This window comes from Hemiscyllium ocellatum, chromosome 38 (assembly GCF_020745735.1).
Source record: "Hemiscyllium ocellatum isolate sHemOce1 chromosome 38, sHemOce1.pat.X.cur, whole genome shotgun sequence".
NCBI lineage: Eukaryota > Metazoa > Chordata > Chondrichthyes > Orectolobiformes > Hemiscylliidae > Hemiscyllium > Hemiscyllium ocellatum.
Genome location: NC_083438.1, coordinates 33092447 through 33111389, shown reverse-complemented (window position 1 = coordinate 33111389; position 18943 = coordinate 33092447). Strand labels below are relative to the sequence as shown.

At 52.4% G+C, this 18943-nt stretch overlaps 1 protein-coding gene across 1 annotated transcript in view; it reads right to left on the bottom strand.

Annotated features, from left to right (window-relative positions):
• Positions 1-17410, bottom strand: part of LOC132833864 (D(2) dopamine receptor A-like) — a 30767-nt gene extending 13357 nt beyond the window's left edge. Inside the window, exons 1-5 of the mRNA XM_060852497.1 lie at positions 17141-17410; positions 6517-6626; positions 5187-5326; positions 2836-3035; positions 1058-1144 (exon numbers count right to left, since the gene is read on the bottom strand). Of these exons, the coding sequence (XP_060708480.1) occupies positions 1058-1144; positions 2836-3035; positions 5187-5326; positions 6517-6626; positions 17141-17410 (807 nt within the window). The remainder of the gene's footprint in view (positions 1-1057; positions 1145-2835; positions 3036-5186; positions 5327-6516; positions 6627-17140) is intronic.
• Between the last annotated feature and the right edge of the window lie 1533 nt (positions 17411-18943).

Here is an 18943-nt window from a genome sequence, read left to right as displayed (position 1 = left end):
TGAATGGGAAGGGGGTTGATCCATTGGGATTATGTCCAATGGGAGTGAATGGGAAGAGGGTTGATCCATTGGGATTGTATCCAATGAGAGTGAATGGGAAGGGGGTTGATCCATTGGGATTATGTCCAATGGGAGTGAATGGGAAGGGGGTTGATCCATTGGGATTGTGTCCAATGGGAGTAGCTGGAACTAGGCAGGCACCTGGTCTGAGGGGGCAGGAGCTCCCCCCCTCATCTGAAAGGATACATACAGAAGGGGGCATGGCACCCCCTCCCCAATTAACACAACAGGGTTAGCTCCCACCCACCTAGTCAGTGCCCACTCACTTTTGACTGCCCCCACAGACGGTCAATCACCGGCGGCATAGAATCCAACACAGATCCTCTAACAACAACCCGGAAAGGGGAAGTGGGTTGATCCATTGGGATTGTGTACAGTGGGAGTGAATGGGAAAGGTGTTTGATCCATTGGGATTGTGTACAGTGGGAGTGAATGGGAAAAGTGTTTGATCCATTGGGATTGTGTACAGTGGGAGTGAATGGGAAAAGTGTTTGATCCATTGGGATTGTGTACAGTGGGAGTGAATGGGAAAAGTGTTTGATCCATTGGGATTGTGTACAGTGGGAGTGAATGGGAAAAGTGTTTGATCCATTGGGATTGTGTACAGTGGGAGTGAATGGGAAAAGTGTTTGATCCATTGGGGTTGTATCCAATGTGAGTGAATGGGCAGAGGGATGATCCATTGGGATTGTGTCCAATGGGAGTGAATGGGAAGGGGGTTGATCCATTGGGATTGTGGGCAATGGGAGGGAATGGGAAGGGTTATGATCCATTGGGAGTGAATGGGAAGGGGATTGATCCATTGGGATTGTGTGTGGTTGGAGTGAATGGGAAAGGGTTGTTCCATTGGGATCATGTGCGGTGCGAGTGAATGGAAAGGGGCTTGATGCAGTGAAATGACTGGGTCATCAGGAATTTAGGAATTCGGACAGGTCCAATTGGCCGGGAAAGTGACTGTGAGCTGAGAGGGGCCGGAACTCTCCAAACCCAATCTTACCAGTTTCTGTTTGTTCACACTCGGGTCCGAATGCGGTTGGATCATTAAATTGCAAAGTTTAACATCTTCAGGATACGCACACTTATTCTGAAATGAAATAAAACCAGCTGAAATCTCCTCACAATGTGTTTGGCACAAAACGGGACTGACATAAATAATTAAAATTGGCATTTACAAAATGGAGGTTCACAACGCTACCTGAATGTTCCCATCAAACACTCCCAGGACATGGACAGCACAGGGTTAGATACAGAGTAAAGCTCCCTCTACACTGTCCCCCATCAAACACTCCCAGGACATGGACAGCACAGGGTTAGATACAGAGTAAAGCTCCCTCTACACTGTCCCCCATCAAACACTCCCAGGACATGGACAGCACAGGGTTAGATACAGAGTAAAGCTCCCTCTACACTGTCCCCCATCAAACACTCCCAGGACATGGACAGCACAGGGTTAGATACAGAGTAAAGCTCCCTCTACACTGGCCCCATCAAACACTCCCAGGACAGGGACAACACGGGGTTAGATACAGAGTAAAGCTCCCTCTACACTGTCCCCCATCAAACACTCCCAGGACAGGGACAACACGGGGTTAGATACAGAGTAAAGCTCCCTCTACACTGTCCCCCATCAAACACTCCCAGGACAGGGACAACACGGGGTTAGATACAGAGTAAAGCTCCCTCTACACTGTCCCCCATCAAACACTCCCAGGACAGGGACAACACGGGGTTAGATACAGAGTAAAGCTCCCTCTACACTGTCCCCCATCAAACGCTCCCAGGACAGGGACAGCACGGGGTTAGATACAGAGTAAAGCTCTCTCTACACTGTCCCCCATCAAACACTCCCTGGATAGGGACAGCACAGGGTTAGATACAGAGTAAAGCTCCCTCTACACTGTCCCCCATCAAACACTCCCAGGACAGGGACAGCACAGGGTTAGATACAGAGTAAAGCTCTCTCTACACTCTCCCCCATCAAACACTCCCAGGACAGGGACAACACGGGGTTAGATACAGAGTAAAGCTCCCTCTACACTGTCCCCCATCAAACGCTCCCAGGACAGGGACAGCACGGGGTTAGATACAGAGTAAAGCTCTCTCTACACTGTCCCCCATCAAACACTCCCTGGATAGGGACAGCACAGGGTTAGATACAGAGTAAAGCTCCCTCTACACTGTCCCCCATCAAACACTCCCAGGATAGGGACAGCACAGGGTTAGATACAGAGTAAAGCTCCCTCTACACTGTCCCCCATCAAACACTCCCAGGACAGGGACAGCACAGGGTTAGATACAGAGTAAAGCTCTCTCTACACTGTCCCCCATCAAACACTCCCTGGATAGGGACAGCACAGGGTTAGATACAGAGTAAAGCTCCCTCTACACTGTCCCCCATCAAACACTCCCAGGACAGGGACAGCACAGGGTTAGATACAGAGTAAAGCTCCCTCTACATTGTCCCCCCCGTTAAACCCTCCCAGGACAGGGTAGAGCAGGAGATTCATTCTGACCAATATCCAGCCCTGTATAAATCCCCTCCATCTGGCTCCTCCCTGGAATCCAGGGTCGGAAACAAATCCATGGGGATGGGGAAACGTCTCCGATAGGAAACAGACGCAAGCCGCTGGGAGCCCGTGTCAAATGGGGTCCTTGCCCCAGTCCCACAGGGAGGGTGTGGGGCAGGATTTACCCTCCCTGTGTCCGGAGGGGCTCGGTGAAACCCCTCAGTCCCTGTGCCCATTGCTAGCTCCTTCCCGCCCGCGCTGTGCCTACCTTGCTACGTGCCTGGGCCTCCTGTTCCGTAGCAGCGTGTATCCTCTTCACTGCCACCCGTCTTCTCCTCCGTCTCAGCACGGCGTAGATCTGGACGTAAACTAGCAGGGTCACGATGAAGGGAGCGTAGAAGGAGACGATAGAGGAATACAAGACGAAGGAAGGGTTGACGATGACGCAGACTGTCTCATCGCTTTTCTCTGTCGGGGGAGAAGGTGCGTTTTACAGCCTCTGAGTTGGGGTGACCTTATAGAGGTTTATAAAATCATGAGGGGCATGGATAGGATAAATAGACAAAGTCTTTTCCCTGGGGTGGGGGAGTCCAGAACTAGAGGGGCATAGGTTTAGGGTGAGAGGGGAAAGATATAAAAGGGACCTAAGGGGTAACGTTTCCACACAGAGGGTGGTGCGTGTATGGAATGAGCTGCCAGAGGATGTGGTGGAGGCTGGTACAATTGCAACATTTAAGAGGCATTTGGATGGGGATATGAATAGGAAGGGTTTGGAGGGATATGGCGAAAGTGGGTACTGCTGATTAGAGTCGAGATTAGAGTCAAGTAAAGCACAGCAGGCCAGGCAGCTTCCGAGGAGCAGGAGAATCAATGTTTCGGGTAAAGTCCGTCATCAGGAAAGATGAAGGGATATGGGCAAAGTGCTGGCAAATAGGATGAGATTGGGTTGGGAATATCTGGATGGGTTGGACCGAAGGGTCTGTTTCCGTGCTGTACATCTCTCTGACGTGAACATGTGACCAGGTGGACTGAGAGAGGGGTGTAATCATCAAAATGGCCGACGGTGCAATCTTCCCCCTTCCAGTTGTTTCTGTTTGCCCTCGCTCCGATGTCTGGGGAGATGGGGGTTTAGTGTTTCATCCCTCACACGGACAACAATCAGCCAATCTTGGCCTGGCCATGGGAAGGTGGTGCTGAGCTGCTGGTGTTGGAGGTCACACAGCGGTCTCCCTGCTTTTCCCACAATGCTGTTGGGGAACGATGTGGGCCTAGCCACCGACAGGGACAATCGAACAGGCCGAGGGTCACGTCTCTCTGACAGACGGGGGCAAGGGGAGGTAAGCCCGGCCCTGGCCTGACGAATTCCGAAAGGGGTGTTCAATCAGCTCGATGTGGGGAAGATGTTTCCGATTGTCAGGGAGTTTGGGAGGTGGAGTGGGGGGAGCAGAAGTTGTAGGTGCTGGAGGCAGACAACAGCAAGGAAGCATTCCAAGAAATCCGACGGGAAATTCAGGAGGAACATCTTTCCCCAGGGGAGTGGGGGGGGGCGGGGGAAGATTGTGGGACCTGTTCCCACAGGGAGTGGAGGGGGGAACGTGGGACTGACTCCCACAGGGAGTTGGAGGGGAACGTTGGACTGACTCCCACAGGGAGTGGGGGGTGGGGTGGGGAATGTGTGTCTGACTCCCACAGGGAGTGGGGAATGTGTGTCTGACTCCTACAGGGAGTTGGGGGGTGGGGTGGGGAATGTGTGTCTGACTCCCACAGGGAGTGGGGAATGTGTGTCTGACTCCTACAGGGAGTGGGGGGGGGGGGGGGGGTGGAGAATTAATATTGAAGGGGGAAGCTGGATAAACACACAAGGGAGAATTGATATACCAAGGTCCTGCTGGTGTTCTGGATCAATAACAGCAAGTACTGAAGAAACTCAGCAGCAGCAGCAGCAGTGCTGTAAAGCCCTTGTTAGGCCACAGTTGGAGTAGTGTGTGCAGTTTTAGCTGCCACTCTTCCAGAAGGAAGCTGTAGAGAGCGCGGGGAGTAGGTTCACCAGGACGTTGCCAGGTCTCCTGTGCAAGGGGCTGTGAGGAAATATTAAAAAGACCAGGATTGTTTTCACTGGAAGGATGGCGGCTGTAGAGGAAACCTGATAGAGGGCTAAAACATTATGAGAGGCATAGACAGGGTGGGATAGTCAGAGGCTTTCTCCCAGGGTCAAAGTTTCAATTACAAGGGGGGCACGGGTTCAAGGTGAGAGGGGGAGGTTTAAGGAGATGTGCGAGGGAAGTCTTTCACACAGAGAGCGGTAGGAGCTGGGAACGCACAGCTAGAAGGAGTGGGGGGAAGTTGGAGACATTGAAAAGTTATCTGGATGAGTACAGGAATAGGGAGGGAATAGAGGGATATGGACTGAATAAGGGCAGAGGGTTTGTTTTTTAGTTTAGTGAGGGCATGAGGATCAGCACAGACTTGGAGGGCCGAAGGGCCTGTTCCTGTGCTATACGTCTCTTTGATTCTTTCTCTCTGGTGGTGTCTGTCGTGAGAGCAGTGAGCCTCTGTCAGGGACGCGGCTGCTCAGGGAACAGCTGTACCCACCCCACTCCCCGCAAGCCCATGTCTTACCCGGATGATTCTTCAGCCCGAAGAGGAGCGGGCAGGAGATGGCGAAGGACAGCGCCCAGACCATCGTGATCATCAGAGTGACCCTCCGTTTGGAACTGTACCGTGTGCTATAGAGCATCGGCATGGCAACAGCCATGTACCTGTGAGGGGGAAGAGGGTGGGGGAAGGATACGGAACAGGTTAGAGCTCACCAGGTCGGAATGGGGTTCCAAAATGGCCAACCGACGAAGCTGAGGGAGGTGGTTTCGATGGGCCGAATGGCCCCCATCGTTCACGGAGCCATGGTAACCAACGGTATCGGGGACATGGTCAATGGGAAACAAGTCGAGCACAGATGGTGACAAGAGAAATGGGACAGGAGGAAGCTGTTTGACCCTTCAAACCTAGCCCTTCAATCAGCAGGGCCCTCGGAGGGGCATGGATTGCAGAGGGAAAAAGTAAGGGAAAGCCCTTTGTCCTGATCCTCTCAAGACCCCCATCCCAGAAGGAGGTAACTCTTCCTTGCCCAACCCACGCTCGCACCCTCAGCAGCAATTCCAACCTCACGCTGCCTCTCAACCCCCTTTCCCCAACTGTTTCCTTACCACCCCACTCAAAGACTGCTCACAACCTAGAGTCCTGCTTGGATCTTCAAGAAACAGACACACACACGTGGGTTTGGAATCACGTGTAGGCCCAGACTGGGTAAGGATGACAGATTTCCCTTCCCTTTCTATGAGACTGGCTTGAGGTGAGATTCCCACAATGCTCCCGTCTCCTACTTTGCCTGTAGAGCTCCCCCCCACCTCCACCCAGCCCCTAGAGCAGTCGCTCTGTCTCAGGGATAGGATTCAGACAGGCAGACCTGTGAGATCAGGCTCTGGATCCAGGTAGGCCTCAACGCCCGGCCCAGCCTGACCCGCGGTGGGCCGAAGGTGAACACACTGCCGCCCAGGCCCAGTGGGGAAAGAACACTCCTGCCGCAGTTAAATGGGGGTCTGTTCAGTTAGCCCACCCTCCCACTGCCTCCAACATAATCTTGTGTGAGTCGGAAAGGCCGTGGGTTTATTTGTTGGGCAGAGTTGGAGATCATTTCTCCAAATGCTACCATACAGAAGTGAACTGCTTCAGTGACTGTGTGTTTATGTAAAGGTATTCTTACAAATAAAGAATGACGTCGAAATAAAAGAAAGGGGAGCATGGTCCAACCACGCACTCACACTCACACTCACGCGCACACAGGAAGGGGAGAACAGAAGGGGGGGCTGTCCAAGTCCCCACTCAACAGCCTGTTTCTGTCCCGGCAAGGCCATCGGGAAACGCTCCCTCAGCCCCGTCCCCTCAGCGTTACCTGTCGATGCTGATTGCGCACAGGTTCAGGATGCTGGCCGTACAGAACATTACGTCGAGCGTCACAAAGATGTCACAGTGAACCCAACCGAACCGCCACTCGCCAACGACCTGCGGAGAGAACAGAGCGCAAGGTGGGGCCACAGGCCGAGGGGAACACCCTGCCTTCCCCTCCCCCCCACCCACCAACACACCCCATCGCACCTCCAACCCACAAGGCCATCGAGACAGACTGGAACTCCTCCCCACATGAACTCGTCCTCCCTCACTCACAGACTCCAGGGTGACCTGTACTAATGTCTCCATGTGGGCCCCGGTGTTAAAAATCACTTTTGCAAACTCCATGGGAGATCGCGACAGATCGACGACACTGGAGAGATCAGGCAGAAGACATAGAAGCTTGAACAGGCCCATCAGCAGATTGAGGAACAGCTTCTTCCCAGCCAACATTGAGGGCCGAAGGGCCTGTACTGCGCTGTATTTTCCTATGTTCTATGTTCTATTAGACTGATGAATGGACTCTCTAGGTTCAGATCATGCTGACCTCCTCAATGTTGATCCTATCCTGCGAGGTGTTACCTGTGGCCTCTGTCTAAGTTTCTCTCACCCTACGATCTGCCTGTCCTTGCTGCCTATGATCTGCCTGTACAAACAAAGCTTTTCACTGTACTGAGGTACACATGACAATAAATCACATCGAAAGGAGAAAATCGCTGTCTCTTTCTTTCGATGCGACGTGTAATTTATTTCTACATGTCAATTTTTTTTAAAAATTAAATCACATCAGTAAATGATTGACTCACAAAATGAAGTCTAGATAGCTTCACATTACAGAAAAAAAACTTGAAGTGAACGATTTAATCTGTCTTTCACGGTGGCTCAGTGGTTAGCACTGCTGCCTCCCAGCACCAGGAACCTGGGTTCGATTCCAGCCTCGGGTGACTGTCTGTGTGGAGTTTGCACATTCTCCCCGTGTCTGTGTGGGTTTCCTCCGGGTGCTCCGGTTTCCTCCCACAGTCCAAAGATGTGCAGGTTAGGGTGGATTGGCCATGCTAAATTGTCCCATAGTGCCCAGGGATGTGCAGGTTAGGGTGGATTGGCCATGCTAAATTGTCCCATAGTGCCCAGGGATGTGCAGGTTAGGGTGGATTGGCCATGCTAAATTGTCCCATAGTGTCCAGGGATGTGCGGGTTAGGGTGGATTGGCCATGCTAAATTGTCCCATAGTGCCCAGGGATGTGTAGGTTAGGGTGGATTGGCCATGCTAAATTGTCCCATAGTGCCCAGGGTTGTGTAGGTTAGGGTGGATTGGCCATGCTAAATTGTCCCATAGTGTCCAGGGATGTGTAGGTTAGGGTGGATTGGCCATGCTAAATTGTCCCATAGTGTCCAGGGATGTGTAGGTTAGGGTGGATTGGCCATGCTAAATTGTCCCATAGTGCCCAGGGATGTGCAGGTTAGGGTGGATTGGCCATGCTAAATTGTCCCATAGTGCCCAGGGATGTGCAGGTTAGGGTGGATTAGCCATGCTAAATTGTCCCATAGTGCCCAGGGATGTGCAGGTGAGGGTGGATTGGCCATGCTAAATTGTCCCTTAGAGTCCAGGGATGTGTAGGTTAGGGTGGATTGGCCATGCTAAATTGTCCCGTAGTGTCCAGGGATGTGTAGGTTAGGGTGGATTGGCCATGCTAAATTGTCCCATAGTGTCCAGGGATGTGTAGGTTAGGGTGGATTGGCCATGCTAAATTGTCCCATAGTGCCCAGGGATGTGCAGGTTAAGGTGGATTGGCCATGCTAAATTGTCCCATAGTGGCCAGGGGTGTGCAGGTTAGGGTGGATTGGCCATGGGAAATTGTCCCATAGTGCCCAGGGATGTGTAGGTTAGGGTGGATTGGCCATGCTAAATTGTCCCATAGTGTCCAGGGATGTGTAGGTTAGGGTGGATTGGCCATGCTAAATTATCCCATAGTGCCCAGGGATGTGCAGGTTAGGGTGGATTGGCCATGCTAAATTGTCCCATAGTGCCCAGGGATGTGCAGGTTAGGGTGGATTGGCCATGCTAAATTGTCCCTTAGAGTCCAGGGATGTGTAGGTTAGGGTGGATTGGCCATGCTAAATTGTCCCGTAGTGTCCAGGGATGTGTAGGTTAGGGTGGATTGGCCATGCTAAATTGTCCCGTAGTGTCCAGGGATGTGTAGGTTAGGGTGGATTGGCCATGCTAAATTGTCCCATAGTGCCCAGGGATGTGTAGGTTAGGGTGGATTGGCCATGGGAAATTGTCCCATAGTGCCCAGGGATGTGTAGGTTAGGGTGGATTGGCCATGCTAAATTGTCCCATAGTGCCCAGGGATGTGCAGGTTAGGGTGGATTGGCCATGCTAAATTGTCCCTTAGAGTCCAGGGATGTGCAGGTTAGGGTGAATTGTCCATGCTAAATTGTCCCATAGTGCCTAGGGATGTGCAGGTTAGGGTGAATTGGCCATGCTAAATTGTCCTATAGTGCCCAGGGATGTGCAGGTTAGGGTGGATTGGCCATGGGAAATTGTCCCATAGTGCCCAGGGTTGTGCAGGTTAGGGTGGATTAGCCATGGGAAATTGTCCCATAGTGCCCAGGGATGTGCAGGTTAGGGTGAATTGGCCATGCTAAATTGTCCCATAGTGTCCAGGGATGTGCAGGTTAGGGTGAATTGGCCATGGGAAATTGTCCCATAGTGCCCAGGGATGTGCAGGTTAGGGTGGATTGGCCATGCTAAATTGTCCCATAGTGCTCAGGGATGTCAGGTTAGGGTGGATTGGCCATGGGAAATTATCCCATAGTGCCCAGGGATGTGCAGGTTAGGGTGGATTGGCCATGCTAAATTGTCCCATAGTGTCCAGGGATGTGCAGGTTAGGGTGAATTGGCCATGCTAAATTGTCCCATAGTGCCCAGGGTTGTGCAGGTTAGGGTGAATTGGCCATGCTAAATTGTCCCATAGTGCCCAGGGATGTCCAGGTTAGGGTGAATTGGCCATGCTAAATTGTCCCATAGTGCCCAGGGTTGTGCAGGTTAGGGTGGATTGGCCATGCTAAATTGTCCCATAGTGCCCAGGGATGTGCAGGTTAGGGTGAATTGGCCATGCTAAATTGTCCCATAGTGCCCAGGGTTGTGCAGGTTAGGGTGGATTGGCCATGGGAAATGCAGGGTTACAGGGATAGGGTAGAGGGATGGGCCTGGGTGTGATGTGCTTCAGAGGGTTGGTGTGGCCTCAATGGGCTGAATGGCCTGTTTCTGGGTTGCACAGATTCTGGTATGTGTCACAGTCGCTTTGTGACGGTCTTCTGTTGAGAAACGAACACTTCTGTCGGCACCTAACATGAATCAGGCATTGAGAATATCGCTTGTCACGGCCTTACTTGTGTCCGTGAGATCTTTACTGTAGACCACATAAAACGCAAAAATTGTAATTCGGGTCACTCTAAGATGGAGATTGTACCGAGAGATTAAACTGTCATTGATTGCCGAGATACTGAGGAATATAAATTAACTTGACAAGGGGCTGCAGGAGTAACTCAGACTCAGTTTTATTTCCAATATCCCTAATTTAGTTCCAGATTTAATTGTGTGGGGACGGTGTGCTCAGAACAGACGCGAAGTCATTACACAACATCGATGTGCCCGCTGTTGACGATAAGGGATAAATATTTGATCATTGACGGACACATGGCTTTGACGGCTCCCTCCTCCATTTGATGCAGGAATGAGGATTTGGGAATTGGTGTGGATCACGGAGCGAGGGTGGGTGGTGGGGGGTGGAAGGTTGGAGGGAGTCAAAGAATGTCTCCAACACCACCTGATGGCCATCTTGGTGTGGTTACAAGCTGGGGAATGGGAATGGGAGAGTAGGCCAGGCCTGTACCCGCTGGAGTTCAGAAGAACACTGGGTGACCTGTAGAACAAAGAGAATTTACAGCCCAGGAACAGGCCCTTCGGCCCTCCAAGCCTGAGCCGATCCAAATCTACTGTCTAAACCTGTCGGTCAATTCCTAAGCATCTGTGTCCCTCTGCTCCCACCTACTCATGCATCTGTCCAGACGCATCTTAAATGAATCTACCATACCTGCCTCTAGCACCTCTGCTGGCAACGCGTTCCAGATGCCCACCATCCTCTGTGTGAAGGACTTGCCACGTGTATCCCCCTTAAAGTTACTGCGTCTCCCTCTCGTTTTTGAATCCTTCGCCCTGGGAAAACGCTTGCTGTATCCAGAGCATGGGAGTAGAGTATGGGAGCTGGAGTAGGCCCCTTGATCCTATCACCCAGTCAAAGTGATCGCCCATCCCAGTCGCCCCTGTATCCCTAAGAACTATCCCTGAAAACCATTCCAAGCTCTCTTCTCCACTTCCCATTTCCTGATGAAGGGCTCCTGCCCGGAACGTCGATTTCCCTGCCCCGCGGATGCTGCCTGACCTGCTGAGCTTTTCCAGCACCGCTCCAATCCTCACTCCTCTGGGAGTCAGCCAATCCCACAGGATCGCCGCTGTCAGGGTGCGGATATTTCTCCACACCTCAGTCTGAGATGGCCTCTACCCCACATGCTGAGCCCTGTGCGATCGCCCGTCCCTGAGTTTCCCCGCTCACCGGGAACAGCCTTCCTGGGCCTCATCTACCCGGTCCTGGTAGAACGTTACAAGTCTCTCCCTTCAGGAGAAAGTGAGGTCTGCAGATGCTGGAGATCAGAGCTGAAAATGTGTTGCTGGAAAAGCGCAGCAGGTCAGGCAGCATCCAAGGAACAGGAAATTTGATGTTTCGGGCATAAGCATAATTCCTGATGAAGGGCTTATATTCGAAACGTCGAATTTCCTGCTCCTTGGATGCTGCCTGACCTGCTGTGCTTTTCCAGCAACACATTTTCAGCTCTGATCTCCAGCATCTGCAGACCTCACTTTCTCCTCGAAGATTTTAACCTACTGCAAATCCTCTTGCAAGGATGCCTTCCTTGAAGAAGCTCTCTTCCTCCCTCTACAAGGATTTCAGTGAGTCCCTCATTCCTGACGAAGGGCTTATGCCCGAAACATCGAATTTCCTGTTCCTTGGATGCTGCCTGACCTGCTGCGCTCTCCCTTCAGGACTCCAGTGAGTATAAACCAAACTGATTTCGACTCCCCCCCCCCCCCTCAAACGTGAGTCCTGCTGTCACGTGGGGAATCAGTTTAGTGAGATTTCCCTGCAGTCCCTCCATCGCCAGATCGCTGGACAGTGTGCTGTTGAGGCCACACCTGGAATACTGAAGTGTAGTTTCAGTCTCCTCACTTGAGAACTGGAGGGGGAGCACAGGGGTTCACTGGGTTTGATTGTACGGTGCTGGAAAAGCGCAGCAGCATCCGCGGAGCAAGAGAATCGACCTTTCGGGAATCGGCCCTTATCCGGAATCAGTCCCCACCTTCTCCTCACTGGGTTGAATTCGGAGTTGAGGGGGTTGGCTTATGAGGAGAGACAGATTAGACTGGGATTATATTCATTGCAGTTCAGCAGAATGAGGGGGGGAGATCTTATAGAAACATATAAAATGGGGCGGCTCAGTGGTCAGCACTGCTGCCTCACAGCACCAGGATCCCAGGTTCGATTCCAGCCTCAGGCGACTGTCTGTGTGGAGTTTACACATTCTCCCCGTCTCTGTGTGGATTTCCTCCCGCAGTCCAAAGATGTGCAGGTCAGGGTGAATTGGCCATGCTAAATTGCCCATAGTGTTAGGTGCTTTAGTGAGAGGGAAATGGGTCTGGGTGGGTTACTCTTCGAAGGGTCGGTGTGGACTGGTTGGGCCGAAGGGCCTGTTTCCACACTGTAGGGAATCTAATCTAAAATTAGGAAGGGGATGGATAAGATAGGAGCAGGGAGGATGTTTCCACTGGGGGGGGGTGAAACTAGCACAAGAGGGGAATGGCCTCAAGATTAGAGGGAGCAGGTTTAGAACTGAATTGAGAAGGAATTTCTTCACCCAGAGAATTGTGAATCTGTGGAATTCCTCGCCCAGGGAAATAGTTGAAACTACTTCAGTAAACGTTTTTAAAACTGAGGTAGGTTTTTTTTTGAACAGCGAAGGAATTAGGGGTTTACGGTGAGGGGGACACGTAGGTGGAGTTGTGTCCGTGAAAATATCGGCTGTGATCTTATTGACTGGTGGAGCAGGATCAAAGGGCCAGAGGCCTACTCCTGCTCCCAGTTCTCATTAAAGAATGTGGTTATGGCGACCTCCCCAAACTGCAGATACAATCCTCCCGGGAAGTGGGTCTCCCCACGGCCCCTGTACGATCCCCGATCTCCTGATTCAGACTCGGAAGAATCCTGAGAGGATGCAAGGGACTGGCTGCTGGGAGGACAGATCTCCCGGTGGCAGAGACTGGAATTGGGGGCGTCAAGGGGGAGACCATGGATACAATTCCAAAATGAGATTAGATTACTTACAGTGTGGAAGCAGGCCCTTCAGCCCAACAAGTCCACACCGACCCTCCTAAGAACAATCCACCCAGACCCCTTCCCCTACATTTACCCCTTCACCTAACACTATAGGTGATTTAGCATGGCCAATCCACCCTAACCCACACATCCCTGGGCACTATGGGACAATTTAGCATGGCCAATCCACCCTAACCTGCACATCCCTGGGCACTATGGGACAATTTACCATGGCCAATCCACCCTAACCTGCACATCCCTGGGCACTATGGGACAATTTACACGGCCAATCCACCCTAACCTGCACATCCCTGGGCACTATGGGACAATTTCCCATGGCCAATCCACCCTAACCTGCACATCCCTGGGCACTATGGGACAATTTACCATGGCCAATCCACCCTAACCTGCACATCCCTGGGCACTATGGGACAATTTACACGGCCAATCCACCCTAACCTGCACATCCCTGGGCACTATGGGACAATTTCCCATGGCCAATCCACCCTAACCTGCACATCCCTGGGCACTATGGGACAATTTACACGGCCAATCCACCCTAACCTGCACATCCCTGGGCACTATGGGACAATTTAGCATGGCCAATCCACCCTAACCTGCACCTCCCTGGGCACTATGGGACAATTTAGCATGGCCAATTCACCTGACCCGCACATCTTTGGACTGTGGGAGGAAACCGGAGCACCCGGAGGAAACCCACACAGACACGGGGAGAATGTGCAAACTCCACGCAGACAGTCGCCTGAGGCTGGAATCGAACCTGTGTCCCTGGCGCTGTGAGGCAGCAGTGCTAACCACTGAGCCACAGATGTCTACCGTCATATAAGGGAGGGAGCTCTCACAGAGTCCGACAGCACGGAAACAGACCCTTCGGCCCAACCAGTCCATGCCGACCCTAATCCCAAACTAACCCAGTCCCACCTGCCTGCCCCATCTCCCTCCAACCCTTTCCTGCTCATGTCCTTATCCAAATGTCTTTTAAACATTGTAACTGTCCCCACATCCCCCCCCCCCCCCCCCCCTCAGGAAGGTCATTCCACACACACCCTCTGTGTAAAACATTTGCCCCTCATGTCTCTTTTACATGTCTCTCCTCTCACCTTAAAAAAAAAGGAGTGCCCTTTAGTCTTGGAATCTCGGGAACAGGTACCCTCCCTCCATACACCCTATCGATACACCTCCTTATTTTATAGATCTCTGCCAGGTCACTTCTCAGCCTCCTACTCTCCAGTGAAAAATGTCCTGGCCTATCCCGCCTCTCCTTCAATCTCAAACCCTCCCATTCCAGACAACGATAGAGTGGAAAGCCAGAGTCTTTTTCCCAGAATGCAAATGTCTATCACGAGGGGCCGTAACTTTAAGGTGATTGGAGGGAGATGTCAGAGGGGGGTTCTTTACACAGAGAGTGGTAGGTGTGTGCAATGCACTGCCTACAGTGGGAGTACACAAATGGGCGGCACGGTGGCACAGTGGTTAGCACTGCTGCCTCACAGCGCCAGGTTCAATCCCCGACTCAGGCGACTGACTGTGTGGAGTTTGCACGTTCTCCCCGTGTCTGCATGGGTTTGCTCCGGTTTCCTCCCACAGTCCAAAGATGTGCGGGTCAGGTGAATTGGCCAAGCTAAATTGCCCGTAGTATTAAATGTACATGGGTAAATGTAGGGATATGGGTGGGTTGCGCTTCGGCGGGACGGTGTGGACTTGTTGGGCCGAAGGGCCTGTTTCCACACTGTAGGTAATCTAATCTACAGTCAGAGACATTATGGACATTTAAGCGACTCTTGGATAGGTACCATGTAGGGTCTGTAGGTTAGTCTGATCTTAGAGTAGGATAAAAGGCCAGCACAATATCAAGGGCTGAATGGCCTGTACTGTGCTGGGCTGTTCTATGTTCTACATCCTGGTAAATCTCTTCTGAACCCTCTCCAGTTTGATAATCTCCTTCCTAAAACAGGACGACCAGAACTGGACGCAGTACTCCAGCAGAAGCCTCACCAACATCCTGTACAACCCCCCCTCACTAAAGGCCCTCAAACTCACTTCCCTCATGAGAAGATAGAGTCATTGAGTGGGAACGCAGCAGAGGGAGATCATCTCGGAGGTAGGTAGCCGGGGATATGTGAGGAATAACAGGAAGGGTGGAGGATCAGTGGGACATTGGTGTGCACATCATCTAGTCACTTAAGGCATGAGGATAGAGAGATGAAAGTGGTTCATTACTGGGTATATGTTCTCTAGAGTGTTGAAGAATGGCATTTTCAACCATACAAACTATATTTTGTAATTCACTTGCGTGACATGGGTACAGAGTGTACCATCTACAAGATTCACTAAAAATCCTGTAAATATATATATGGCTTACTTGTAGAATAGATTGTAGACTGCGAGTGGGCGTGTCCTCAGCGTTCGGAGGTCACGTGGTCCTCTGATGGGTGCGCAGAGGATGGCCACGTGATGTTCCGAGACGCGGGCGCGGTCACGTGGTCTCCCTGTTTCGCGCTCCGGAAGAGTGCCGGGAGGTCACGTGATCGTCCGTTTCGCTCCCCGGAAGTGTGCGAGCCGGCCGTTTCGCGCCCAAAAGGAGGCCGCGTGGTGCTCCTTTTCAGAGACAAAGGAGGGTCACGTGGGATCGGACATCCGGGAATGCGAGGAGGCAGGGAATGGAGTCAGAGCAACAGCCAGTTAGGAGACAATCTCACTTGAGTGATGGTATGATGTTTGTATGGTATAAAAGGCTGGGTCAGGGACAGAGAGAGGTCTTTTGTTCTTTCTGAACTGACTGAGTAGTTTGTCAGGGACAGAAAGGTTTAGACCCAGAGCTCTGTATACTTTATCCACTTACTGCTGGAATAAAACTAAAAGTGTAAGATTAGATATATTCTCCTATTGCTTTATTTAAAGAGCACGCAGGACTTGGCTCACACAGAGAAGAAAATAAGTTGGTAGATTGAGCCTAAGTCCAACAATCCTCAGGCAGCACCTTCCAAACCCACGGCCACTTCCACCTGGAAGGACAAGGGGCAGCAGGTACATGGGAACCCCACCCCCCTGCAACTTCCCCTCCCCTCACCATCCTGAGTTGGAAATATATCGGCCGTTCCTTCCTGGGTCAGAATCCTGGGATTCCCTCCCTCAGGGACATTGTGGGTCTACCCACAGCACAGGAAGGCAGCTCACCCCCACCTTCTCAAGGGGGGCAACTAGGGACAGGGGGCGATAAATGATGGGCCTCAGCCACTGAAGTCCCCACGTCCCACAAATGAATAAGAACTGCCAACAACAAATTTGGTTAGTGAACAAATGTTTTACTGTATTCTTAAAACTAAAGCTGCATTGTTAGTGCTAGAAACACTCAGAAAGGAAGAAGGTGCCAAGGGAATAAAGCAAATTCATGACTCGGTCCATGGACTGGCCTGAGGTCAAGGTTAAAATCTGCCTGAGAGCCAAGATGGCGGAATTGGTACGGATGATCAGGCCAGGAGGAGAAATGGGGTGGGGGAGAGAATTTGGGGCCTTTTCTATTGGGTGAGGGGTTGTAGGGGTGGGGGGGTGGGGGGGGGGAAGGTGGGATTGCTGACCCACAAGATCAGCACCGAGCAGGTCTCAGACCTTTCTGGAACCTTCCACCAACCCCCAGCCCAGGAATAACCCTGACGCACGAGGTCAGTACTGAGCAGGCCCCAGACCTTTCCAGAACCTTCCGCTAACCCTGGCCCGGGATCGCTGACCCATAAGCAGGCCCTAGTCCTTTCCGGTACCTTCCGCCAACATCAGCCCGGGAATTGCTGAAGCACGAGGTCAGTACTGAGCAGGCCCCAGATCTTTCCAGAACCTTCTGCCAAGCCCGGCCCAGGAGGCGCTGACCCACAAAGTCAGTACTGTGTAGGCCGCAGACCTTTGCGAACCTCCCACCAAGCCCGGCCCAGGGAGCGCTGACCCACGAGGTCAGCACCGAGCAGGCCCTAGACCTTTCCAGAACCTTCCACCAACCCCAGTGCGGCGACTGCTGAGGCCATGAGGTCAGGACTGAGAAGGCCCTAGACTTTTCTGGAACCTTTTTCCAGACCCTGGCCCAGGAATCGCTGACCCATGAGCTCAGTACTGAGCAGGCCCTAGACCGTGCCGGAACCTTCCGCCGACCCCAGCCCGAGGATTGAGAAGTGGTGGCGTTACCTCGAGGTAGACGACCCAGGGCATGACCAGGGTGGCCACCAGCAGATCCGCCACTGCCAAGCTGACGATGAGGTAGTTGGTGGTGGTCTGCAGCGCTCTCTCCCGTGACACCGCCAAGCACACCAGCACGTTGCCGAAAACCACAGTGAAGATCAGGAGACTGAGCAGCGCCGCGTAGTAATTGTAACGGGGCCTGCACTGATCGACAGTCCCATTGGTCCACATCATCAGCTCCGTGTCGTTCAGGGCCCCCATGTTTGGGGTAGCCATTGACCGTGACCTCTGACCTCCCCCTTGGTGACCTGCGGATGGAAGGAAGGAGACACAATTGACCAAAAAGAACCGAGCGGGAGGGGGCGGAGGGAACCTTATAACCCGACGGGTGACGGGACACGTGGGTAAGGAAAGCATCTCGGGATGCTTTTCCTCAGCAGGGGAGCAGCTGAACGTAAGGGAAGGAATGTTCCAGAAACAGGAAGCGCCAGAGAAACTCAGCAGCACCTGTGGAGAGGGAAGCAGAGCCAGTTCTGAGGAAGCGTCACTGGACCCGAAACAGCAACTCTGATTTCTTTCCATGGACCTGCTGAGTTTTTCCGGCATTTTCCGTTTCTGAAGGAGGGTCACCTGGATGCGAAACCTTAACTCCCCTTGAATTTAGTGGGATCTTCCTGTGCACTCTTTTCGGCACTTCCTCCACCACCACTTTTTTTTAAAGATTCCCTACAGTGTGGAAACAGGCTCTTCAGTTCAACCCTCCGAACAATAACCCACCCAGACCCATTTCCCTCTGACTAAAGCACTGAACACTATGGGCAATTTAGCGTGGCCAATCTACTTGACCTGCACATCTTTGGACTGTGGGAGGAAACCGGAGCAAACCCACACAGAGACGGGGAGAATGTGCAAACTCCACACAGACAGTCGCCTGACGCTGGAATCGAACCTGGGACCCTGGCAGCAGTGCTAACCACTGAGCCCACCCTGACACCCTACACCTGACCCATCGCAACAACCCAGAAGCGCATTCCTCCCCTTTACAGAGGGGCAGTTGGACACAAGAGTCTAAACCTCACTCCCGAACCGTCAAGAGGCTCCCTCTATGTTTACCGAGTTGGCCTTTGTCCAATAGAATGAAATATAACGTTTACTAGAGACGCACGATTGGAAGTTCACCAGGAACACGATCTGACTGACGCAAGCAAACTGCCTCGTAAAAGGACTTGATTAATTCGACTGAGGTAAATCAGACATTGTTCACAGACCACTTACGATCTGTGACCAATTCATACAAGACCCAGCGCTTCCAACGTCTCAAGAAATTCATCTAAACCGAGTGAACAGCATGCTCGCTCGGTCCTCAAACGATCACTAACTCACTCATTGAGTGAGTTAATCCAACACACAGTGAATTTATCCAACACACAGTGTCTTTAGGGAGTCCCCTGCCACCCACCCCATCCCACCTCCCCCCAACCCCCCCCCCACCCCCCACACACACACCCCCACCTCCCCACCCCCCTCCCCCACCACCTCAGTTCTGGCATCATCTTTATAAATCGATTATTTCCCTTTGCATTTTTTTTCAGACCCTCCACCTCTTTCACATAGTCGCAGGGGGCGGGGGGTGCGTCCGGCCCTACTCCCTCCCCAGCCACGGCCGGGTTTTCTCAGACACCCCCCCCCCCCCCCCACCGAGGTAAACGCTGAGACGCCGAGGATGCCGGCTTTCTGTCGCGAGAACGGACACTGCCGGGAGAAACTCAGCGGGTCGTCTCTGGAGAGGAAGCAGGGTAACGCGTTTCG